We start from the raw sequence: 23,459 nt of genomic DNA, 5'->3' as shown, positions 1-23,459 counted from the left end.
GAAATACCAACACAAAATAGTTGCATCATTAAAACCAAAGTGGTGTACAATGAATATCAAAACGTGTAATGAATTATTTAGATTATATTTAAAAACCTTCCAAACTTTAGTTTTAATGTGTTAATGTGTAATAATGATTGGGTATGAGATAATCACGTGACATTTTCATTACAAAATTCCCACCTCAGAGAGCGAAAGAATATCCTGTGATCGGATGTGCAGACTTCTTATAACAAGAACTATGAACGGATTTCAGATACTTTTTGTTTTGCCAATTTTGTTCGTGGCATCTGTCAGTGGGTGTTGTTGGACACACGGTGGCTGTTTTTATAAGTATACCTGTTGTGGAACTCAATCGACTGGTAAGAATGTTAAATTTCTTAGTTTCAGCACGAGAACTGGAAAATTTATTAACTTTTAATGTTATGATTATTTTGAGTTAGCCATTTTTAACTGCAAAAAATAGATTTTGCTCAGTAAATATGTTGCTTGTCATCTGTAAACTGGTCCTTTGGACACATGGTTGCTGCTTTTAAACGTATCTGTTATTCTTCTTTTTTTTTCTTTTTTTTTTTTGAATTGCTTTGTTTCAAAGTGTTTTTATAACTTGTTTGCATTCGTCTGTGCAATAATGTATTGACCTGGTGATATCCTCTTGGTTTTAGATGAAACGATTAATTTTTGATTCCTGCGTTTTTAATCTTTTTAAGTAAGAGTCATGGCAAAAGCATTGCAAATACAGCTCGTTTGTTGTCTGTTAAATCACATCTAAAAAATATAAACAACACTTTATAAAGAGAGAGTGTATCATGTTCTCTGAACGTATGTTAAAGAACCCATGCAATAACTCTTAGACGAATATTTCGGTGACCCTTCGTAAGACAACATTTCTATCCCAATCCTGCAAAATTGTACCAGACATATGTAACCCCACCACATTCTGCATGTGCCTGTTCCAAGTTCGAAGTCTGTAAAATGTAAAATTCAGTGGTTGTCGTTTGTTGCTGTATATCATATCTGTTTTTCGTTTATTTCTTCTTTTTTTAAATAAATTTGGATTGTTGGTTTTCTCATTTGAATCGTTTTATTTTGTCATGTCGGTGCATTGATTCTTGTTATTGAAGGCCGTACGGTGACCCATAGTTGCTAACATCTGCGTCATTTGGTTGTCTCATTGGCATCAACTCAAAATTCCCCGTTCTACATTACGTCGACCCACTCAGTTACAAAACATACTAATTTTATACATTTGTAAACGTTGAGAAAGCACCAACCAATTGAGCAATCTTTTAATTATTAACTGCAGAAGATTGGCCTACAATGTAATTGGTATTATATGTTTGTAAAGTCATTTATAAACTGGCTTCCTGGATAAAGGTTTTCAATCTTTTCCCCCTAAACCTTTCTGCAAACTACATCTATCATATTCATTTTTCGTTCATTATTTTGTACATAAATCAGGTCGTTAGTTTTCTCGTTTGAATAGTTTTACATTTGTCATTTCGGGGCCTTTTAAAGCTGATCATGCGGTATGAGTTTTTCTCATTGTTGAAGGCCGTACGGTGACCTATAGTTGTTAATTTCTGTGTCATTCGGTCTCTTGTGGAGAGTTATCTCATTGGCATACCACATCTTATTTTTGTACATGTTGGCTTTGGTAAAAGACTGTTTTGCAAGAAAAAAGATGTTCACCCTAATAACCAACTATACATTCAACAGCGAACTGTTATAAGCTCAGGTGAATAAAATAGTTGTTTCCTTTCACCAAAAAAACTTCTTTAAATCATTGTGCAGTTATCTGACCAGTTGGATACAGATATGAGCATATTTAATGTTGATGAAATTGCCGACACTTTTCTGTGTGATAATTATCATAACCATTGCAGTTTCGTGGAAGATAAGATCGAATAAAAAGAACGTCAATGAATCAGCAATCCAACGAAATAAATGAGCTAAATTATGTTTTCAATGTACACATAGACACGTGATTTTACGATACTTTTAATTAATTATGCTTGCCAACTGCATGTGTAATCAAAGTTGACCATAAATATATTTGTTGTTAAACTTGAATGAGATTAACCCCATTTACTTAGACAGACTAATATGTATTACATGTATAAAAAATGTACCTGCAGGGGTTTAGCAGCCAGCATGGCAGACACGGCCGTCGCCGTACAAATATTTTCCATGCGTACGGCATGCCATTTTACCAAAACAAATGGAAATATCTTTTGTTACAGCAAAAGTAGAACCATGTTTCCACATTTTACCACAGATGGTAGTTAAAGTTATGTTCAGGCTTCCAGACTATACGATTAATCGAAATTTATACGTGTCTTTCTGGATTTTTTTTAAACGAACGATACAAACACATCTGGTATAGTCCGTTTGACTTCTATAAATCGTCAGAAAATAATTCTTAAAAATTCATTTTTATCAAGTATCTTATATAAAAAAATAGGAGTAACATAGAGACATAATGGGTAACTTTTTTGATTATTGGCCTAAAATTATGATATTCATAGTCAGAGTTCGTATATATCATACATTAACATACATCAAGAAAAAAAAAATGTTTATTTGTAAAAATGAATTTTTAATAATTATTTTCTGAAGATTTATAGAAGTCAAACGGACTATATAAAATTTCAAGTTTTGGTTATCCTTAACATCAAATTGATCATTTTGTTTTCGTGATTCGTCAGGTATCTAAATTATATAACTGTTACTATTATTTAGGAATAAACATATCGTCATTCGTCAAAACCAGTTGATGATTTTTATCGTTTTCAAAAAAAGTAACCAGGATTTCCGTACCAATACCCCATAATACTACCAAGGTACATCAACGTTTTCAACGTAGCTATATATGTTTCTTATTCACTCAAGGTATATTTTTAAAAGATAAAGTACACGGATGTCTGTCAACCTAAGTTTTTGAATTCAAAGCACGACAAACCATTTTTCATACGATGAAAAAATTAATATTTCTTTAGAAATTTGTCATTATCGATCTACATCCTGTTTGCTTGCATAGATACATTTATAGTACACGGATATCAATTGATCAAAATTGCCGCACATGACCATTTATAGCGATGCAATTGACATTTAAGTGCAACTAAATTGTTTCTGTTTTTAAAATTTGATAAAAATTTGCATTATTGACTACATTTATAACATACATCTATGATGATCAGTATAATGATATACATTAAAAAGAAAACACTGTATGATAATATCAGCTTTACTGAGACAGGACGGACAAAATTAACCAAATTAAAACATAATTGAATAGATTGATTCTTCTTCTTCTATAACTATATTTTTGCAATTACGGGGACCACAATTCTAATTGCTCCTATCAAAATGAACATAAACAGATGTTATATATTACTCCCAATGAGACAACTATCCAACTGAGGCGAAATGCGTGGATTTAAGCAACTAAAAGTTAGCGCTGTGCCCTCAACAGCCATGCCGTATTGTTAGTTATAAAAGGTTCCGACATGACAAGATTTAAACGTTGAAACCAACGACATCATTTTGATAAAACAATAAACGAAAAACAAATATGACTGACTTTAACTATCACATTCGCTGAATTACTGCGCCTGATTAGTGGACATATAGCACATGTAGAATGTGGTGGGGTTAAACATGTTTGCGTGCGCTCAACCCTCCCCTTACCTAGGACAGTAGTGTAAATGTGACAGCACAACATAAGAACAAACTTTGAAATTCATTTGGAAAGTCTTGACTTATCAAATCGACACGAATTACAAAAAAAAAAAATAACTAAAAGACAAAATACACAAAGTTCCGATATTAGAGAACTCTCAGTTATTGAAAGCTATAGTGAAAGCAGTTTTCCAAGACACAAATATCAGTTCTTTGTGGAAGGTTTGTGCGCATATGATTCCACCGTACCAATAACTGTTACAGTGCTACGCCCCTGAACTGTACTTCCTGATGTAAGTTGTTTTGTTTATTTTATCTAAATGTATCTAGGAATGTAAACAAAATGATAATAACTTAAAAAATGCACTATTCTACGAGTACTATTCCGAAACAATTAAAAAAGAAATGCATAATTTCTTATGTACAAAATTAGAAGTTTGAGAAAGATAGTTATGCTAATATTATATATCTTTATGTTTTGTTAAATCATAATTTAATTCTGACATGTAACTAAAGATAAAAATATTCTTTCATCTAGAATATTAATTTATTTACATTGCAATTGTATGTTTTGTATACATCCTCAGTTTTTCATTTTTTTATTTATTCAAGACAAGAGAAGACACGAGATGCAAGTTTATTAGCCTCAAACACGATCAGTGCACAAATGGTTCCATAAATACTGTTTTAAATTGTTGACGAAGAAAGCATGCCCATGTTTTTTAGTTGTTATCTCTTACACAAAACTTTGTTCATTCATAAATTACGCTTGACCCTTCCAATTCTAAGAAAATCGGTTAGTATCAGGTTGAAGTTTTTTTTTAAAACTCAATTACAACTTAGCTAACTTGTTATAACGACTTTGCTAACATGTTATAACGACTTAGCTATAACTTGTTATAACGACTTAGATGACTTGTTAAACCGACTTGGGTAACTTGTTATAACGACTTAGCTAACTTGTTATAACGACTTAGCTTATCTAACTCGTTATACCGACTTTTTAACACGTTATAACAACTTAGCTAACTCGTTATAATGACCTAGCTATCAGAGTACCAAAAATAATAATTTTCAAATACCATATTACTTAGCTTACTTTTTATAACGACTTAGCTACTTTCCTAATTTCAGGACTTAACAAACCCCCTAATATCTTGGTCGTGATTTATTTTCGATTATATTTTTATTTATAGTTTTCTAAATTTCGACTAAGTGCTCATTAATTAGAAATGAAGTGTGTCCTTTTTATTTTGTAATGTTACACTACTGTCTCAGGTTAGGGTGAAGGTTGGTGCCTGTTAAAACCTTTAAACCCGCTGCATTTTTATGCACCTGTCAAAGTCGGGAGCCTGTTGTTCCGTGATTGTCTTTTGTTGGTGTGGTTCAAAGGTGTTTCTCGTTTTTTATATAGATTAGCCCATTGATTTTCCTGTTTTAATTGTTTTACACTAGTCATTTTTGGGCCCTCTATAGCCTTTTGTTCAGTGTAAGCCAAGGGTCCGTGTTGAAGGCCGTACTTCGACCTATAATTGTTAACCAAGTTAAGTTGTTATAACGAGTTACTAAGTCGTTATAACGAGTAAGATAAGCTAAGTCGTTATAACGAGTAAGATAAGCTAAGTCGTTATAACGAGTTAGATAAGTCGTTATAGAGAGTTATCTAAGTTGTTAGAACGACTTAAAAATAAAAGTACAACCTGACACTAACCGCGGCTTCCGTACAGTTCCATCAAGGAATTTGGTTTTTGACGATAATATATTACGTGTGAAAGAGGACGAACCCCTTATTATATTCACGATACTTTTTGATAATCAGATATACACATTTGCGGAAAAGCGTATACTTTAGAACATGACAATCTCCATCAAAAGGGTAATGCCGTAATGCAAATGATGAACAAAAGTAAACGATTTTGGACTATCTGGTATATTGATTTTTTATTTTATTGATTTTTTCCGACTCTTATTGAGGACAATGTCTTCACAATATGAAGCATCTGGAAATTGTATGCTCTTCAACATGACAGCTTCCTTCGACATGGTAAAGTGCACGAGGAAGTTGTTAAAACTAGTTTTCTCTTCTGGATGCACTACATGTAGTATACTATAAAATATATATATATATATATATTTGCTACTGACCCCCACCCCCCACGGATAAACACGGCGTTAAACCAATCATACCGTCATTAATGTTTGTATAATTGGTTTTTCTTATCCTTCTTATCAGTTATTTTCTTACTGATATTGAGAACTTAATATAAGATATCCTTATGATATACACATACAGACGGACGCCTGGTAAATATCAAATTGAGTTCCAGCATCTTCGCTAATCAAAGGTTACGATCCATTTCCCTCCTCTCCACCCTTGGCAGATTAAGCCAACATTTGTGAGAACAATGTTGCGCCATCTTTCGGTAGATTAAAGTCACGCCCATTTCGAATTTCGAATACATTATTCTTGACCAATGGTAGCACTTAAACTCTTCAGTTTGGAAGTGAAAACACGGTAGCGTCTAGAGTCTACAAACTTGGTGAAGTCGGAAACGAAAATATACGTTGACATTCATACATTTGTGCAAGAAACATAACAGAATATTCTATTAGATGATTAAAAACATTTAAATTGTCACTAAATATCATCGTATGTTTTGGGATGTAAAGACTTGTTGCACAATCAGCACGTGGTAATTGTTTACCTACATTTCCCATATTTACACGTGATCATGTTATAGGCGCTTTTTGATTAGATGCAGCCAGTTACGACTGCAACCAATGAAAAGCATTACCTTGTGTCTCCGAAATTCTATCTCAATCCGCCAAGGGTGGAGAGGAGGGAAGTGGATCGTAACCCTTGGCTAGCGAAGATGGAGTTCCAGTCAGCTAGCAAATTCTTGTTATTCTTGTTAATTGAGAACGAGAATTATTCACTCGGCCATATATTCATGTTTACAGTAATGTTAATTATTTTCTTTGACACTTACTACTGGAAATAACCTTACAATTGTACGACCAGCAAAGCATGCATTACGCACTTAGGTCAGGTTTAGGAATTTTTTTCAGATGTTCGGACTCCTTGGTCTTTTTTCTACGATACATGGTAAAATATTTTGCCCCATAACAGCCATTAAAGTCATATCATATAAGACTTTAATAGCTTAAAAAAGTTAATTTATCAAAATTTATGCAGATTCAAGGTTTCTTATCTTTTGATTTAAAACCAAAATAAAACCATTGCAAATATAAGGTAAAAGTCCAAGTGAGCCTTTTCCCGCCAGTTTTTGGAAATTAAATATCTCGAAAAGGAGCTTCATAACCTATCAATATTTTTAGTTTAATCTTGTTCCTTAACGAATGCTCTTCTGACTTGTAAATGTAAATTCTAATTTTTTTAAATTTCCCCTAAGTACATCCTAAAAATGCCAAACTTGATGTACAAATGTAGCATCCGCTTTCGTTTGGGTCTAAATAAGGAGCATAAGTACACAAGTTTTTTGTTTAAATTTTTCTAACATAATTGTCTTCTGAAATTGGAGAGTTGATTGGATTGGACCGACTGGCGAGAAGGAAATCTTTGATAATAATGTTAACGTGATTTACTTTGACAGCGAATTGCATGTATTCAACGGATTGAATTTCAGTGATTTTAATATTAGCTGGCTATCAAATCATTTATAAACTGGCTTCTGAATCTTTGTGTTATTTACCTTTAACCTTACATGTACCTGTTGCCCTGGGTAAAAGACAGTTTTGCCAGAAAATAGTTGTTCGTCCAGTTTGTAATTGGTTATTGTACATCGCACTCTGATAAGCTCAGGTGAATAAAATAGTTGTGGAAAGACATTTATCAACACAAGACTTCTATAAATTTACAGCGCATTAAAAACTTAACATGTTGGATACACGGTTGAAAAGGCACATTTTGATCAAATTGCCGTATGTGTTTTCCTTATCAATATAAACTCTGTGTTCATCACTGCCCCGCATGTAAAGGGCAAACCAGTGTGAATAATTATGAATAACGCGGTATTGGTGAAGTCAATAGACGGATTCATCTACGTATCAACCGTAATGGTAATAAGAACAGTGATCACAATTATAAGTATAAATGAAAGGAGATGTAGGATGTAAAAACAAAAAATAGAAAAAGATATCTTTTACAAACGTGATTTTAAAATTCTTTTAATTTAAAGCAAAATCTATTTGCCTCCTGTATAAGTAATCACAATATACAATCAATACACTTATGTTATACCTGAATAAGTTTTATTTATTCAATGACGATAATCATCATTTAAAAACCATAACATTAGGATAAGTATTAAGTATACTGGGATGTCTTACGTTATTTCTATACTTCCTTATTGTTGTTTTGTTTATTTTATTAAAATTTATAAATTTTATGATTTTAAAAATATTAATATATAAAAGATTAAATGCATAATTCTGATGTACAAGTTATATTTAAAGAACGCCTTTTACGAATGAACGTAATTGTATACTGCACGAAAAGCGTAGCTTTGTTTGATTACATAATTAATCTAAAGAGTAAGGTGTGGCTATATATGATTTGTAAATTATATTAGAGGCGAAGACACATGTTATTGCTTACATATTGACCAATAAAACTCAGTTGTGCTTTTCATGATGTTAAATATGTCAAGCAAATATTGTCGCTTACTTACAGCTTTGCACAAAACGTCTTATATTTAAAAACAAAAACAAATTGAGCAAATGTTTGCAGAAGGATTTGTATTTCAAATACATGAACATGTATTATGAATTGTTACCATGATATTTTTATTGACGTTTACAGACCCGAGAGCGATTTATGTGTTATCAAATAGTGTTCTATCCCTGAAAATACTTGAGGGGGTAGATACAAATTACTTTAAATGAAGCTAACACCAACAATGAACACTGTCCTTTCCTGGATCTTGATGTCTATATCTTCAACGGGAAATTTAATACCAAAATTTATGATTGTTCATGTCCTATTGTTAATTATCCATTTTTAGATGGTGACGTTCCCTTGTCACCATCGTATGGTGTTTATATATCTCAACTTGTTCGATTCGCTCGTGTATGTAACAACGTATTTGATTTTAATGAAAGAAATCTCTGTATTACTGAAAAATTATTTCACCAGGGTTTTCGATATCACAAACTTGTCAAAACATTTACTTAATTTTATCACCGGTACAAGGACATTATTCATAAATATAAATCAACATGCAGACATCTTAAACGTTCAGGTATTTTACATCCAATCTTTTATGGTAATATTCTTTACAAAGCACAAAAATGTCGGCATTCACCCCAAAGCTAATCAAACCTGTAAACAGACTTATTCAGAAGGTATATTTTGGTATTAATATTGATTCACTCATAGGGTCTTTGCATCGGAAATAAACACATTTGTTCTAAAACCAGTTATTGGCATGATACGGGTTATGTTCTTCTCATATATTTTATGATGGTATGATACTAAACCGCTAACGGGAGGGATTGTGCTTGATTTTCATATGATCGATGATGAAGACATAATCTTTCAATCAGTTGAATTGAGGTCTGGAGCTTGTATGTCAGTAACTGCTAGTAGTCCTTTGTTAATTTATGTATCATTGTCATTTTGTCTAGTTTCTTTTAACACCTATTCTGACATCGGACTCGAACTTCTTTTAAACTGAGTTTTACTGTGCGTTTTGCTGTGTGTTTGTTTATTCTATATTGGCTAAACGTATAGGGGAGGGTTGAGATCTCACAAAACATGTTTAACCCGCTGCATTTTTGCGCCTGCCCCAAGTCAGGAGCCTCTGGCCTTTGTTAGTCTTGTTTGTTTTTTTTTAAATTTTGTTCATTTATATGTTTTGGAGTTTAGTATGACGTTCATTTTCACTGAACAAGTACACATTTTTATTTAGGGGCCAGTTGAAGCCCGCCTCCGGGTGCGGGATTTTCTTGTTGTGTTGAAGACCCATTGGTGGACTCCGCTGTTTTCTGCTCTTTGGTCGGGTTGTTGTCTCTTTGACATATTCCCCATTTCCATTCTCTATTTTAATTTTATACTGTTCAAAACAGAGAACCAAGTCTTTTACACGAAAAAAGCACTCAATTAATATTTTTAGTGATAGGATAAAATACTATTTCAAATTTAGAAACTTTTAATAAAGAAAACCCTCTTATAAGTGGTAATACAATGGCACTGGTTTTCGATATTTGGAAAAAATCATTATATCAATTTAGGTTTATTTGTCTAAGTTCTAAGAGCAATAATATATACAATATTTTTCAGGTCCAAATTTACTAGTTGCAGACTCGAACAGAATATATTTGATAAATTTGAATGACAGCTCAGTAACAAAGCTTGTAGTTGACACGCAGGGTGGCATGTACAGACCTGAATTAGATTATCATCATGAAAAATCCTATATCTATTGGGTAGATTCTTATTATGGTACTATACACAGGTAAACAATTAATGCTAATCGATAAGTTACATTCTGGTAATTGATTTTAAATGCACCAATTCTGTTGTTTTGTAGGTTTTATTGTCTTTCAAAATAAAATAACAGTAACATATTGTTAAGTACAAAATGAACCCTCGTAACTAACTGACTTAGGGACCGACGTAGAATTTCAGGCAAGACAACAATTTGAAAAAATTAAGAAACAAGATGCTGTGGTGTCTTTTGTAGTTAGAAAATGCAACATTATGCAAATACATAAAATGTTTTGCAAAATGACTAATCAGTTCCTGTATCATCTACAGGAAAAATGTTATATCACTAAAGTTGTAATAATAACATGTGTATTGATCTTATTTGCAGAACTTGCTATCCATGCTACGATAATGAAAGGAAGATTGAAGTTATTATTCCAAAATCGCCAAATTACCATGCACATAGCGTTGCTATAGACTCCGACAATGATCACATTTACTGGTCCGATCGTGACTATAATGCAGTCTTCCGCTCAGAGCTTGATGGGTCAAATGAATTGGTTATAATAAACAGCAGCGCTAAAATAGGACATATTGCTTTAGATGTTAAAAATAAGTAAGAACATTATTTTTAAATTAGCAACACATTTTGCATTACACTTTCAAGTTGTTAACACGAAACTTTTAACTTGAATTAACTTAAATTTTGTCTCTTTATGAAAATGTTAAAGTTAAGTTAGTACGCACTGTTTGCAGTGATTATTTCCAAATTAGTTGTATTGGTTACCTGCAAACACGTGGTTCGGTAGCGAAATATATTTGTAGTTCTTTAAACAAAACTTGTACTATTATAAAGATGCAGAAGATATTTAATGACATTGGTCAGTCGAGAAGGAACTGCCAAAGTAATGAAGATACATATCATTCTACGAAACATAGCATAAAAACTAAATACTGAGAAACACAAACTCAAACAAAATCGAGGGGTGATCTCAGGTGCTCCGGAAGGTAAAACAGATAGATTCTACTCCACATGTTTTACCCGTAATGTTGCTCATACATGTATCATTATAATTCTGGAAGTCAATGTGACATTTGTAGTTTATAGACCAAACTATCTTATTTTCTGAAAATTTTGCTTTTGACCATTATAATGAAGGTAAAATGCAAGAAGTAAAGAGGTGGTTTTAAAGAGAATTCAGCAGGAACATTCGTTATGTTATCCCTTTGCGAAGTCCTCAACCTGAAATAATGTCATATAAAATTCTTTAGAGACAGGACATTTTTGTTGTATCTGCTGCTGAATGACTTATGCATTACTGTTGCTGCTGCTTCAGAATGGAATATAATCATCTTTGCTACTGCAGTCATACACGTCTAGATATTTTCAGGTTTTTCGGGTTTTGTTGCTGCCGCTTGTGCTGCTGAAACTACTCAAGGATGGGATGAAGGCCATTCCATTACGATTTGGGGGTGCTCCTGTCATGCATACTTTAGATTTTACTGTAGATCGTAAGCTATTTCTGCTGCCGCTATCTCAACGGTATATTCGAAAATTCATTGGCTCATCATCTCCTCATTTGTGAGGTGTTTTGTAGTGGCGTTCGGCATGTTATGAATCGCGAGTCATTAATTGTTGTAAAATCATAATTGAATATATATTGTTAGTTGTTTTATTTTTGTACGATTCTTTTTAGTTAGTCAAAACCATCTTAAACCAGGTCGGCAATAATTTTAAAAAAGTTTTTATGAAGCTCGAACAATTGTGTACCAGTTGTCAATATTTTGAGTTGGTAAGATCTTTGATGGGTTGATTTTGGAGTAGATAGGGAGATATCAACGATACTTCACGTCAATATTTTATAATTTCCATTCCCTTAGCTTCACACAAGCAGATATGGAGTACATTATGATAAGAAAGCACACAAACGCGAAACAAAATATTTATAAATACAGACCTAACCGGAAAAGGTGCTTAAACCAACACAGAAAAAGATCAGAGCAGCCATTAACATCTTGATAAATATCTGGGACAGCCTGGAGTGGAACGGATAGGTATTTAAGCCCGGCTGCTGGTGCTTTCTCGTAGGTTGTCGTTCTCATGTTTAGTGAAGGAAAGATAAATTTCATACTTCGGAGAGGGTGCTTTTTACAATGTTTTGATGTTTATTGTGGAAGAGTGGAGACTGATATTACAAAGACTGAAATCGCAAATTTTAAACTACGCGAAATTTAACTACTTTACAGTAATTATGCTTTACAATACTACTATACTTCTATGTTTCGAAGTTTTCCCAAATCAATATTTTTTCATCATGACTTCTTTAGAAATTATATGCGTACTATAAGTTCACCGGTAAGAATGTTTTTAAAACTCAAATTGCTTTCTGTGGAAAAATGTAGCAAAGTCTTACCTAAGTTCTGTTTCGCGTCGGAAAAAGTACATAGTTTCATTCCAGTTTACAAACATGCAATAAATCATCATGTTTTACAATCAACTAACAAAAACTATGTTGATTGAGAAAAAGGTGTATATGACATTTAGCAAATCATTTCATTGTTTCCCGATTTTCCAATTTTTAGCTTTATTTATTATATGGATAATGAAATTGGATCAATCGACAGATGTAAATTAAATGGAACAGATAAAACAACAATTATTAGTGACTCTGTCATGACTACAGAGTCCCGCATATTATTAGGTAAATATTTCAGTTATCGACATGATTCAATATTCAAAACAATTTAATATGAAAATTGTCAATTTATTTCTAAAACCAATTATATGAATACAACAATTACTGTTTATACACCACTTAACCCATTTCTCTGACGTCAGTCTATTGTTCTTACAGTAGATTATTTTTCAAGAATCCACTGACCACTTCGTTAACTTAAGATAACTTATTTTATAACTTTAAACTTTTAACGTACGATTTTTTATCCTCTCAAAAACGAGTGGCATAAGAAGGGTTCGAACTCGCGCGTATTTTCTTCATAATCAGTAGAGTCTTCAGTCTATGCATGATACCACTATACCACGAGTGCTGACATAAATCAATATTTAAATAACACTCATCAAGCGCACAACTGTCAATACATGCCAATAAACTGTATGTCTCAGAGATAATTCGCTTTTGTTATCTAATAAAATATATATACTATGTCTGGATTTGTTCATGTTCTTTTCAAATTTATTTAAATTGTTTTATTTTGGGCGTTATTTTTTAAGGAAGATTATGTTCTACATTTGAACGCTCTTGATTATAGTTATATAGCAGTATGGAAATATCTTAAAACAGAGTTTATTTACGATGTCAGGTTTGAACATTGGTCGATTTTCAACATCGTTATAATGAACCGATGGGTCTTTATACGATTGTGGCTATTACACACTAGTTCTAAACACTAGAGAATCAAGGAATTGTATATATTAGTGCAATTCCTTGATAAAATAAACATTCATATGTCCATTACACTTGTCACTTTTAACGTACAAGGACTTTTCCTTTTTATCATAGCAAATACTTACCTATGGTTTTAGTCTTATATTGATATCGTACTATCAATATTTTTTTCTTTGTTTGATTATAAATGGTCCAAATATACATCACGTCAACATTGAACGGACTCTAATTTGAATAAAGTGTGATATATAAGCTACGACCGTAAAACTACTTCTTTGATTGTAAAACCAGAAACAAAATCATCGCCTTTAAATGAAAATGAAGTATATAATACCTCTAAGATTAAAACAATATTTTTGTCGAGAAAAAAATTACAATGAAAAAATTTCAATTCGGGTATAAGGTTTGAACTTGGCACTGTTAATGTCACAGTTATGTTTTTCGGTACCAACGACTAGACGATCACGGCTATGAACAGCTTGAATGTAAAAGTAAAAAAATTACATAATTATACATTGTACATCTGTAGCAAGAGCAATTCTGCTGGAGATTCAGAATGCGTACCACAGATAAAACTAGTTTATTGACTGGTTTACGACGGATGCCAAATGTAATAACGTTAAAAATAATCTAAACTTAATGAAAGGGAAACAGTTTAAACAAAATTCATGTATAATTGTTCAAAAAAGACCTTAAGCAATGATTTTATTTATTTCGGAAAGCATCATTAACTGGAGCATCATGAAATTGTAGTATTATGGCAACTACGCTAAATATATGTATTTGACTTAGTACGGTTAAATTGTAGACAATCCTTAATCAGCTGTCAACAATAGCAGATTGCTAAATACTATATATGTAAATTTCAAAGTTTCTAAATTTTGGTAATTACAATTTTTTAACTATTCAAAAAAAGATAAATAAATTCTGTATATTTATATATGTCTTTTTGAATAAATCATAAATACCAAAATCTATATAATTTAAATACTTTGTAATGATAAAGCATTAAATGAAATATAAATATACAAGTATGAAATCTGGTAATAAAAAGGGGAGCTAACAACCCATTTAAGTTATATTAAACTTATGTCAACTTAAATATAGACGTGAACCGTGTGGATATAATCATTTCCAGCTATTATAAAATAAAAAAGACAAAATACGAAATTATTTTTATGAAATTCCGTTGATTCATTGTCAAAACATACAACAGACAGTCGTCGTTTTACTAGAAATGGGTTAAGCTAGAGAATTGATAAGAAGTAGTGGATTCGGAAACGATAATCAACTTGCGACTAAAGTCGCTCGTTGATTATCGTTTACGAATCCACTACTTCTTATCAATTCTCTACTACTTAAATTTACTACAAGTTAAACACAAAATTGTTTATTACAGTGACTTTAACATTAGTGTTTCGAACCACCTATCATAGTTCATTCATAATTCTACTCCAATTGCAAAATGTCTCATCTAATCAGACTGTTTAACTTGCCAGCTTGCAACTTAACCATCAAGTCATCAATATTTGCAGTGCAACTGATATATATATATAAAAATAAGAAGATGTGGTATGATTGCCAATGAAACAACTCACAACCAGAGACTAAATGATATAGAAATTTACAACTAGAGGTCACCGCAAGTCCTTTTATTGCTAATTTTACCATGCAATTTTGTATGACAAATAAATTGAAACACTACATCTGTGCATATTTGTATAGTACACACACAATGGATCCTCTTAACCTATTATTATTATTGATGCGCAAAGATCAGAAACAAAGTTTGGCAGTATTTGGCCACAGCTTTATTACAAACTACACAATTATAAATCCATATAACTAGATAAACAGTTAAGATATATATATATATATATATATATATATATATATACAAGTCTAAATTGAAAACAACGTTCAAACCTATGATTGCGTTGGATAAAAACCGCAATTTTTATACGTGTGCATGCAAAACAAATTTCTTAGGTTTGAACGTTGTTTTCAATTTAGACTTGTTTATATTTTTCCGTTTGGGCTTGTATTATATTTGCCTTCGGGTTTATATGATCCGTTCATCCTATTTTGACTCCTCAAAATTCAAGAGTCTATCCTAAATTGAGGTAAATTGTATGGCTTTCCAAATACCGTTTCGATTCCTAACATCACTGAAGAGACATTAATTGTCGAAATCCGGATATGATGTACAAAAACCTTTGCACCTTTTGTTTGCGGTATATCATCTTTTCCGCAAGTTTATTGTTTTCTGTTTAGTATTAAATTTTTAATTAAGATCCATTTATTACATCGGTGATCCGTTTATTTGGCAATCGCCAATGGCAGTCAGCAGGGTTTAAGAACATTTGTTGTTCGACCTGTTAGTCAAATGCGTTTTGTTAAAATATACTTTTTCACTTTTTTGGTCTTTTATATATATATATATAGCAGATAGATAATTAGATAGAAAGATAAATGAACGTAGTCGCCTTTCATATTGGCACACTACAAAAAGATAACTAGATAACTAACTAGATAACTAAATATTTACGCAGCGAAATGTGCCCATAACTTAATACAGTACAAAATGTTCATATAAGCGGGCGTATGCAAGCATTGTTTTTTTTGTTTTTTTTTTGTGATACGGATGAAATGTACAGATTACTCAATTTATATATATCTAAAACGCATAGTCTTGAAACAGAACACGCACATTACGTTGAGATGGTACCAGCAAACTACGGACTACAGACAAGTACACAGTGGATACTAAATTGATACGCTCCATATACAGTGACTATTTTGTTGACGTCTCACACCTTTAATTGTAGCAGGAACAATCTGAAAAAAATATATCAAGACACAGCAAAAATTTGTCCAAATATAGTATGCAATGTTGAAACAAATAGTGGTGGGTGGGTGGGTTTTTGAAATCACCAAAATATATCCGTCTGCTTCCGTCGAATGTAGCTATTGAAAAGATTGCATGCGCAGTCATACTGCGCGTGATCAATCAGATAAGTGATAACCCACATTAGACAAAAAGTAGAACGGCCAATGACACACATAGCTTACACTAATAACCGAATTTATGCTGAATCATAAATTCTATTAATTATTGATGCGCAAAGATCAGAAACACAGTTTATCAGTATTTGGCCAAAGCTTTATTACAAACTACACAAATATAAATCCATATAACTAGATAAACAGTTATTATATATATATATATATATATATATATATATATATATATATATATAGCAGATAGATAATTAGATAGATAGATAAATGAATGTAGTCGCCTTTCATATTGGCACACTACAAAAAGATAACTAGATAACTAACTAGATAACTAAATATTTACAATAAATGAAGCATCCAATAAAATAAAATGAATCCTGGGATACAGAGATTCCTAATTTTTTGTCTGGTGGGTCCTGGGATACAGGGACCCCCAATATCAAATGTTTTGGATGCTAAATGAAATATGCGACAAAATGACGCATAGTTAAAGTAAACGCATTAAAATGTGCCAAATGGACCAAGGCAGTCATAAAGGAAATTCTATTATAAAATTATGAGATAAGATTTATGGGCATATCAATTACACCACTATCATCCATACCGGTGATGCAACAATCTAAATATTAAATAACACAAATGTGAATAGTTTTAAGTCATTGTACGACCTTCATTCAAAAATAGACGAAGGATACCGAAGACACATTCAAACTCATAAGTCGAAAATAAACTGACAACGCCATGGCTAAAAAAAGAAAAGACCAACAGACAAACAATAGGGCACAAAACACAACATAGAAAACTAAATACTGAGCAACACGAACCCCACCAAAAACTTGAAGTGATCTTAGGTGCTCCGGAAGGGTAAACAGATCATGCTCCACATGTGGCACTCGTCGTGTTGCTAATGATAGTACAAAACCACTAATAAGTTTAATTCGGTAGGTCACATTCTGGGAAAGGGGTTGGGATTGTAGATACCATATTTGTGACATATCCGCTATCATCTGTGAAACAGATATTCATTAACGGTCAACCAACTCATGATGGCGTCCGTAAAATTTACGAAGGATTGATTTGAATTTCATCACTATGAACTTTTGGTTAAATAGCTTCTTTGTGAGCAGCAACCCTCTGTCACATAAATCATGATAGGAAATAAAAGCCCTGGAATATCGTATCAACTGGGAGATAAACTCCGTATGCAGGCGCTGCTGGATTGTTGATACATAGATATGGAAAGTTCACAATTTGTCGTAAAGTTTTGTTTTCAACAGATCCTCATTCTTAATTTCTAGATGTAAGTCAAGATATGACGCAGACTCAACTGTATCTGTTGTATCCTTTATCTCAATCTCGATGGGATAGATGCATTCAACATAGTCACCAAATTTTGAATTATTTAGTGTGAGAACATCATCGTTATAGCGGAAAGTAAAGTAAAAGAATACTGCTAATTTCTTTTCTTTCTTCCTAAGAAGTTCCTGTATGAAGTGAGCCTCATATGAATAAAGGAACAAGACGGCAAGTAAAGGGGCATAGTTGGTTCCAATGGTAAAGCCGATAGTTTGTTGAAAAACACGTCCTCCAAACGTAAAAATTATCTTGATATAGTCAATTTCAGAGAATTTCTTGTTTGAATCATAGTGATTTTTTACAAAGTAGGATTTTTCCCTCCCTAAGACAAAATACTTGTATCTACATTTGCCATTCTTTTTCATGAAACAAACAGGACCAACTCTTTCAATTTGTCTTTTAGTTTTGAATTGGGAATATTGGCGTCAAGTGTAGAAAAGACAAACGTTTTAATATTATTGCAAGATGAAAGAATGTATTACTCTGAAAGATCTTTGGAATGTTTTAGTATCCACATCTAATTCACGCTGATTCACGCCACCTCTAGAATAGGTAGCCCGGTTTTGATAAAATTGATGTTAATAATTTAGAAAGAGGTTTCAAGGAGCACTTGGAAGACCAAGCAATATCAAGTTTTTTTGTAAGGACACTTATGTCGTTTAGGTATCCAATACAGTGATGGAACATTTATCAAAGGAATACAACTTTGTCAAAAAAATATTTATTTATATAAAATTACACCCTATAGTTTATGTGTTTTTTTTACTCTAGTATGTGAGCTTAACCAATTGGACGCGAAATTTCCATTCATCAGTTTTAGCGTTTTCCATCTTGAGATGTTTGTAATCGCTTCTCTCATATGCCTTAGCGAGAACAACTGAAAGTGTCTATTATTTTCAGTGAGTCTGTCACTATGCCGTATAAATCATTGTCAAAACTGACATTTTTCTAGTATTTGCTCAAGATATTTAACTGCCCTTCATTTTTAACCGAAATATGTTACCTGTATATGAATTTGCTTTGACAGTTGTCTACTTTCATTTTAAAAGAACGGAAATACTACATCTTTATTACATTCAATGTATATACATAAATCCTTCCGGAGCAGATGTTTAGTAGACACTTTTTCTCAGGAGCATAATTATGCAATGTAAAATACAAATCATATTTGCTACACAGAAAAACGGAACACTGCAGAATTTTTCATACTTTAGTAATACAAGATATTATTAATTATTTTTTAATGCAATTTTCTTTTTAAGATTTTGAAGAAAGCAGAATTTATTGGACAGTACGACACATAATAAGGTCTGCCACATTCGACGGAAGTGATCTAAAGGAAGTACAATCGTACGGGTACTCAGTGTATCAGAGGTCATATTATTACTTGTTTGGAATCGCTGTGCAAGGCGACTACCTCTTCTATACAGAGAATAGTTATAATAGTAGATATGTGAAGAAGGTCGAAAAAACAGGGATCAATTATAGAAATGTGGCTTATGTTCATAGTACTATAGTCGACGTAAAGATGTATCATGGAAGCAGTAAGTTAATAAAAAGATAGAAATCATTACACACCCGTCTCTGCTTTCACGCTGGTTTCCGTATGAAGCTATGATAATTTCATCATGAAATCTCCACATACAACTAGTATATGCTGGATTTTATGTTTTTTTAGATAAACAAAGCATATTTTAATCAGAAAATCAGAATAAGTCGTTTATAAGGAGAGAAATGAAAAGAATGACAACAAAAAAATATTAAAACCTATTCTTGTTTTACCATGAGTTTCCTGCTGTTTATCATTTATCGATAATTACTTTATGTGTCAGTATTTAACCAAAAACTATGGAGCATAGCTTAAGGAATACTACAAGCTATATTTTATATTAGGAAGTGATTTAACGAAGGGGAAGGATATAATGAAACCCTTCACAATATAGGTCTTCAGTCCATGGGCTTTACATATGTATATTAAGTTTAACTTTTCGGATAATTAATTCGTGTTTATTTATTGAATTGTTAATTGAAACAAGCATTAATAGTTTACTATATTCATGAAGTTCAAGAATTGAAAGTACATAAATATATTTTTTGTGGTATTGTACTTTTACATGTATGCATTTCTGGTGATAAAGAAGTTTCTTGTTAAACCAAATCAGACATTTAAATGAAATAAAATGCATTAGCATGTTATTTACCAAACATAACCATTGATGATAAAACATAGTGTTAATAAAGTACAAGTTTTATTAGTGCCAATATTTAACATTCAGTAGACACTGGCAATGCATCACAATGAACGATTTTCTGGAAACTAGATAAAATGTATGTAAGAAACCTCTGAATACGCTTTTCAAATCTAAGTGGAATCGAAATTCCATTCCCACACTATTCAGAATTTCACTCTTTAAATAAATGTTTGATTTGATTGACTTGAAAGCATGTTTCTTTTTTAATATAGATTACTAGTAATTTATAACAATACTGCAATATACATTATATCCTTTTAGTTTTAAAGGACCCGTGTGTTACGTGCACAAGATTTGAGAATGCAGCAAAACGTTCAACTGGATTTTTTGCTGATTGGACATCAGAAGAACCATTAAGTGACGACATGTTAGTTGAAGGCTGGTATAGAATTTACAGTGATAATGGTGATGATATGCCTACCACACAGCCTGGAACAAAGTATTGTGGAACAATGAATCCTTTTTGGTTGAATGGTACAAAACGAAATTATTTTACAATTAAATGCAAGATTGATTAAAAAAAAAACATGTTTTGGTTAAGACGGCGACATTTTTAAATAAGGTATAAGGTTTTTTATTCAATTGAAATATAGACAGTTAAATCCCTTCCAAAATGAATCAGCTTTTCATTAAAAAACTATAATTTTGCTGTCACAAATTGAAGAAAATGAGAAGGTAACTTACAAAAGAATGTTTACCAACAATCAAAATTAAAACTTTTGCATGCCCATCCTTTGTTTTTTTTGTTTTTGTCTTATCAGACCATATCGATAAGTACCAAACTTATACAATGAGAGCACAATATTTAGAATACTTTATTTTAATCCACAGTCATGTAAAGTTGACAGATTTTTCATTTTTTTAAGTCCTGTTTTTTAAAGTCCTGTTTTACTTGTGTAATAATTTTACCTAACAATAATATCTAGGTTAGGGTCATGTATACATAATTGACGGTTTTGCAGGGACTTTGCCAAATTTTGTGGACGGAAATAAGACTATAGAAGCCTGCATGCAGACAAATCAAAGTGTTTGTGAAGAGTCTGTTCATATTGTTATAAGGAACTGTGATGGGTATAACGTATATTATCTACGACCAACACCAACTAATTCATCTTATTGTTTCGGTAATGTATTTGTTTTACGGCAGGGCAAACAAAATATGAAAAAAATGAAATACTTGTCTTTTAATTTAATTTGTTATAGTAAAGTCATTGCAGGAAGTTAAATATACATGTAACAATTAACTTGATAATGGAAAACTTATCGTCTATGTGTTGCGAACATTCAATTTGGTAAAAATCTGAGAGCCGAATCTAGAGACCGTCTTTTATTTACTAAAGGGTCTTTACTGTTTATGTGTCGTAAAAGACATGTCAGCAATTGTACAGACAAAGAACACCAATAACAATAACAATAATAAATGGTTAAACCACTCACTGCTGGAAACTGGTTTTCATATATTTTTAATTTTGTACCGTTTTTTGTTAAACGTTATTTCATTTCCACCATTTTTGTGTCCTCTTTTCCTAATTTACGACAGGATAAACTTCGATTTACCTTTAGCCTCTTTTTTTTTACATTCAATTAAATTTCGTCTTTTTTCAATTTATTTTTATAGAAACAAAAAAAAACAAAAAACAAAAAAAAAAAAAAAAAAAAAAAAAAAAAAAAAAAAAAAAAAACACAACACTACACTTCACTACACTACACTGCACGACCATTTTAACAGATGCATTTTAATTTTCCCAATTCTTTGTTTTTTCTATATAATATAAGAGTAAAATTTGTCATAGTTAAATTTAACTACAGCATAATTTTTTTTGCATTTTAAGTAATTATTTGAATAGATCCAAACCTTAGTGTAGTCTTGGGAGGTCATAAGTTCGATCAATTGATTAGTCAAACCTCAGCCATAACTTTTCTTTGTGCTGTTTTTACTCTAAGGAAGTGATATAGTTTCTTGCTGCGTACAACTACCTTGTGAGCTGACAAATGAAACATCCGTCTTAACTGTCTGTCTTAATCATGTGATACGAAGGGTATGTTTATTTCTCTTTAACATGGAATCGTTACGAACCTGTATCTACTGTTTCCTGCTGAACTTTAAGTAGTGATGTATCAATTATTCTTGATAAATCATTGTTTATCAACAGAAAAAAATTAATATGATTTAACTCTCTCTCTCTCTAGGAAGTGGACCGGTGCACTGTCCCGCTAGTATGTCTTCAGAAACGGAATATTATCCAGGTTGTAGTTGTAAGTTATGCATATCTTTATGATCAGATAAATTTTGTTTCGAACAAACTAGTTGCTCATATCCACCTCATTTGAACTTTGTTTTGACATTTCTAACATACATTTTCAAAACCAAGTCAAGTTAAACTGTAACTGTTATTATTAAAATAATGAATACAACATTGTTAAAGTTTTACAATACAATAAGGGGATAACAGCACGAAAAATGATGCATATTTCAACAGAATTTCCTTGTATTGCTTGGGTTCTACTTACAAGCTCGAGCTTGTTCCGTTTGTTGTCAACTCCAAATTTGTCTTTTCTATCATATTATGTCTTCCTAAGGCACCTTCATAGTGAATAGATCGTCAAGTTTGAATGTGAGGCAGGTGTTGTATACTTTTTAGGTAGACCAGTTTCTAATACACTTTACCTTAAAAAGCCGTATTCATATAAGATCAACTTTGTCCGAGGGATTTGGTTTATTGAGAATATATGAATCTTTTAAATAAGAATAAAGTGCTAAAAATCACGTCAGTTTACAAAATGAGAAATATGTCATTGGTGTTTTCACGATGGGTTTTCAAATGTTTCTGACACATGCTGAATTTTATATATTTGCTGATAATTTAAACATAAATTTAAATATTTAATTTAAAAACTTTATCGAGCTCAGCTGCTTAACCTTGTTCAGACAAAACGCTCACTGGCAACCTACTTCATAAGTCTGGTGTCTTTGAGGAGTTTAAAATTCTCAATAACAAAATATATAAAGAATATAAACACACAACTGTTTTTGAATATTTTTTATATGAAATAACGTTATTTATAGACCACAAGAAGATTAAATCGATGATATTTGTTGTCGCCCTTTGTATTTGAATTCATGCATGTTTATAATTTTAGCTAATTTTCCAACGGACAGCGTATCCGTGGAAGTTAAAGCTCTTTTAACAGAAGGTGAAATTTTTCCAATACCTAACTTTGATCCAACGCCAAGTTTAATTCCAATTTTTAAATGCGTATTTGAAGACCAATCCAACAGATCATATGCCT

General features: G+C 31.9%; 1 protein-coding gene across 1 annotated transcript; it reads left to right on the top strand.

Moving 5' to 3' along the window:
• Positions 1-40: 40 nt before the first annotated feature.
• LOC127702067 (low-density lipoprotein receptor-related protein 4-like) lies at positions 41-22,447 on the top strand. Its single transcript, XM_052206069.1, has 8 exons — positions 41-362; positions 9,986-10,160; positions 10,521-10,748; positions 12,716-12,834; positions 19,179-19,460; positions 20,430-20,642; positions 21,131-21,292; positions 22,359-22,447. Exons 1-8 carry the CDS (start codon positions 215-217, stop codon positions 22,445-22,447), a joined length of 1,416 nt encoding a protein of 471 aa, XP_052062029.1. The 5' UTR covers positions 41-214.
• The last annotated feature ends 1,012 nt before the right edge of the window (positions 22,448-23,459 follow it).

The sequence above is a fragment of the Mytilus californianus genome, unplaced genomic scaffold, assembly GCF_021869535.1.
Source record: "Mytilus californianus isolate M0D057914Y unplaced genomic scaffold, xbMytCali1.0.p SCAF_5, whole genome shotgun sequence".
In the NCBI taxonomy this organism is placed as follows: Eukaryota; Metazoa; Mollusca; class Bivalvia; order Mytilida; family Mytilidae; genus Mytilus; species Mytilus californianus.
This window is presented reverse-complemented; position numbering and strand designations above follow the sequence as displayed.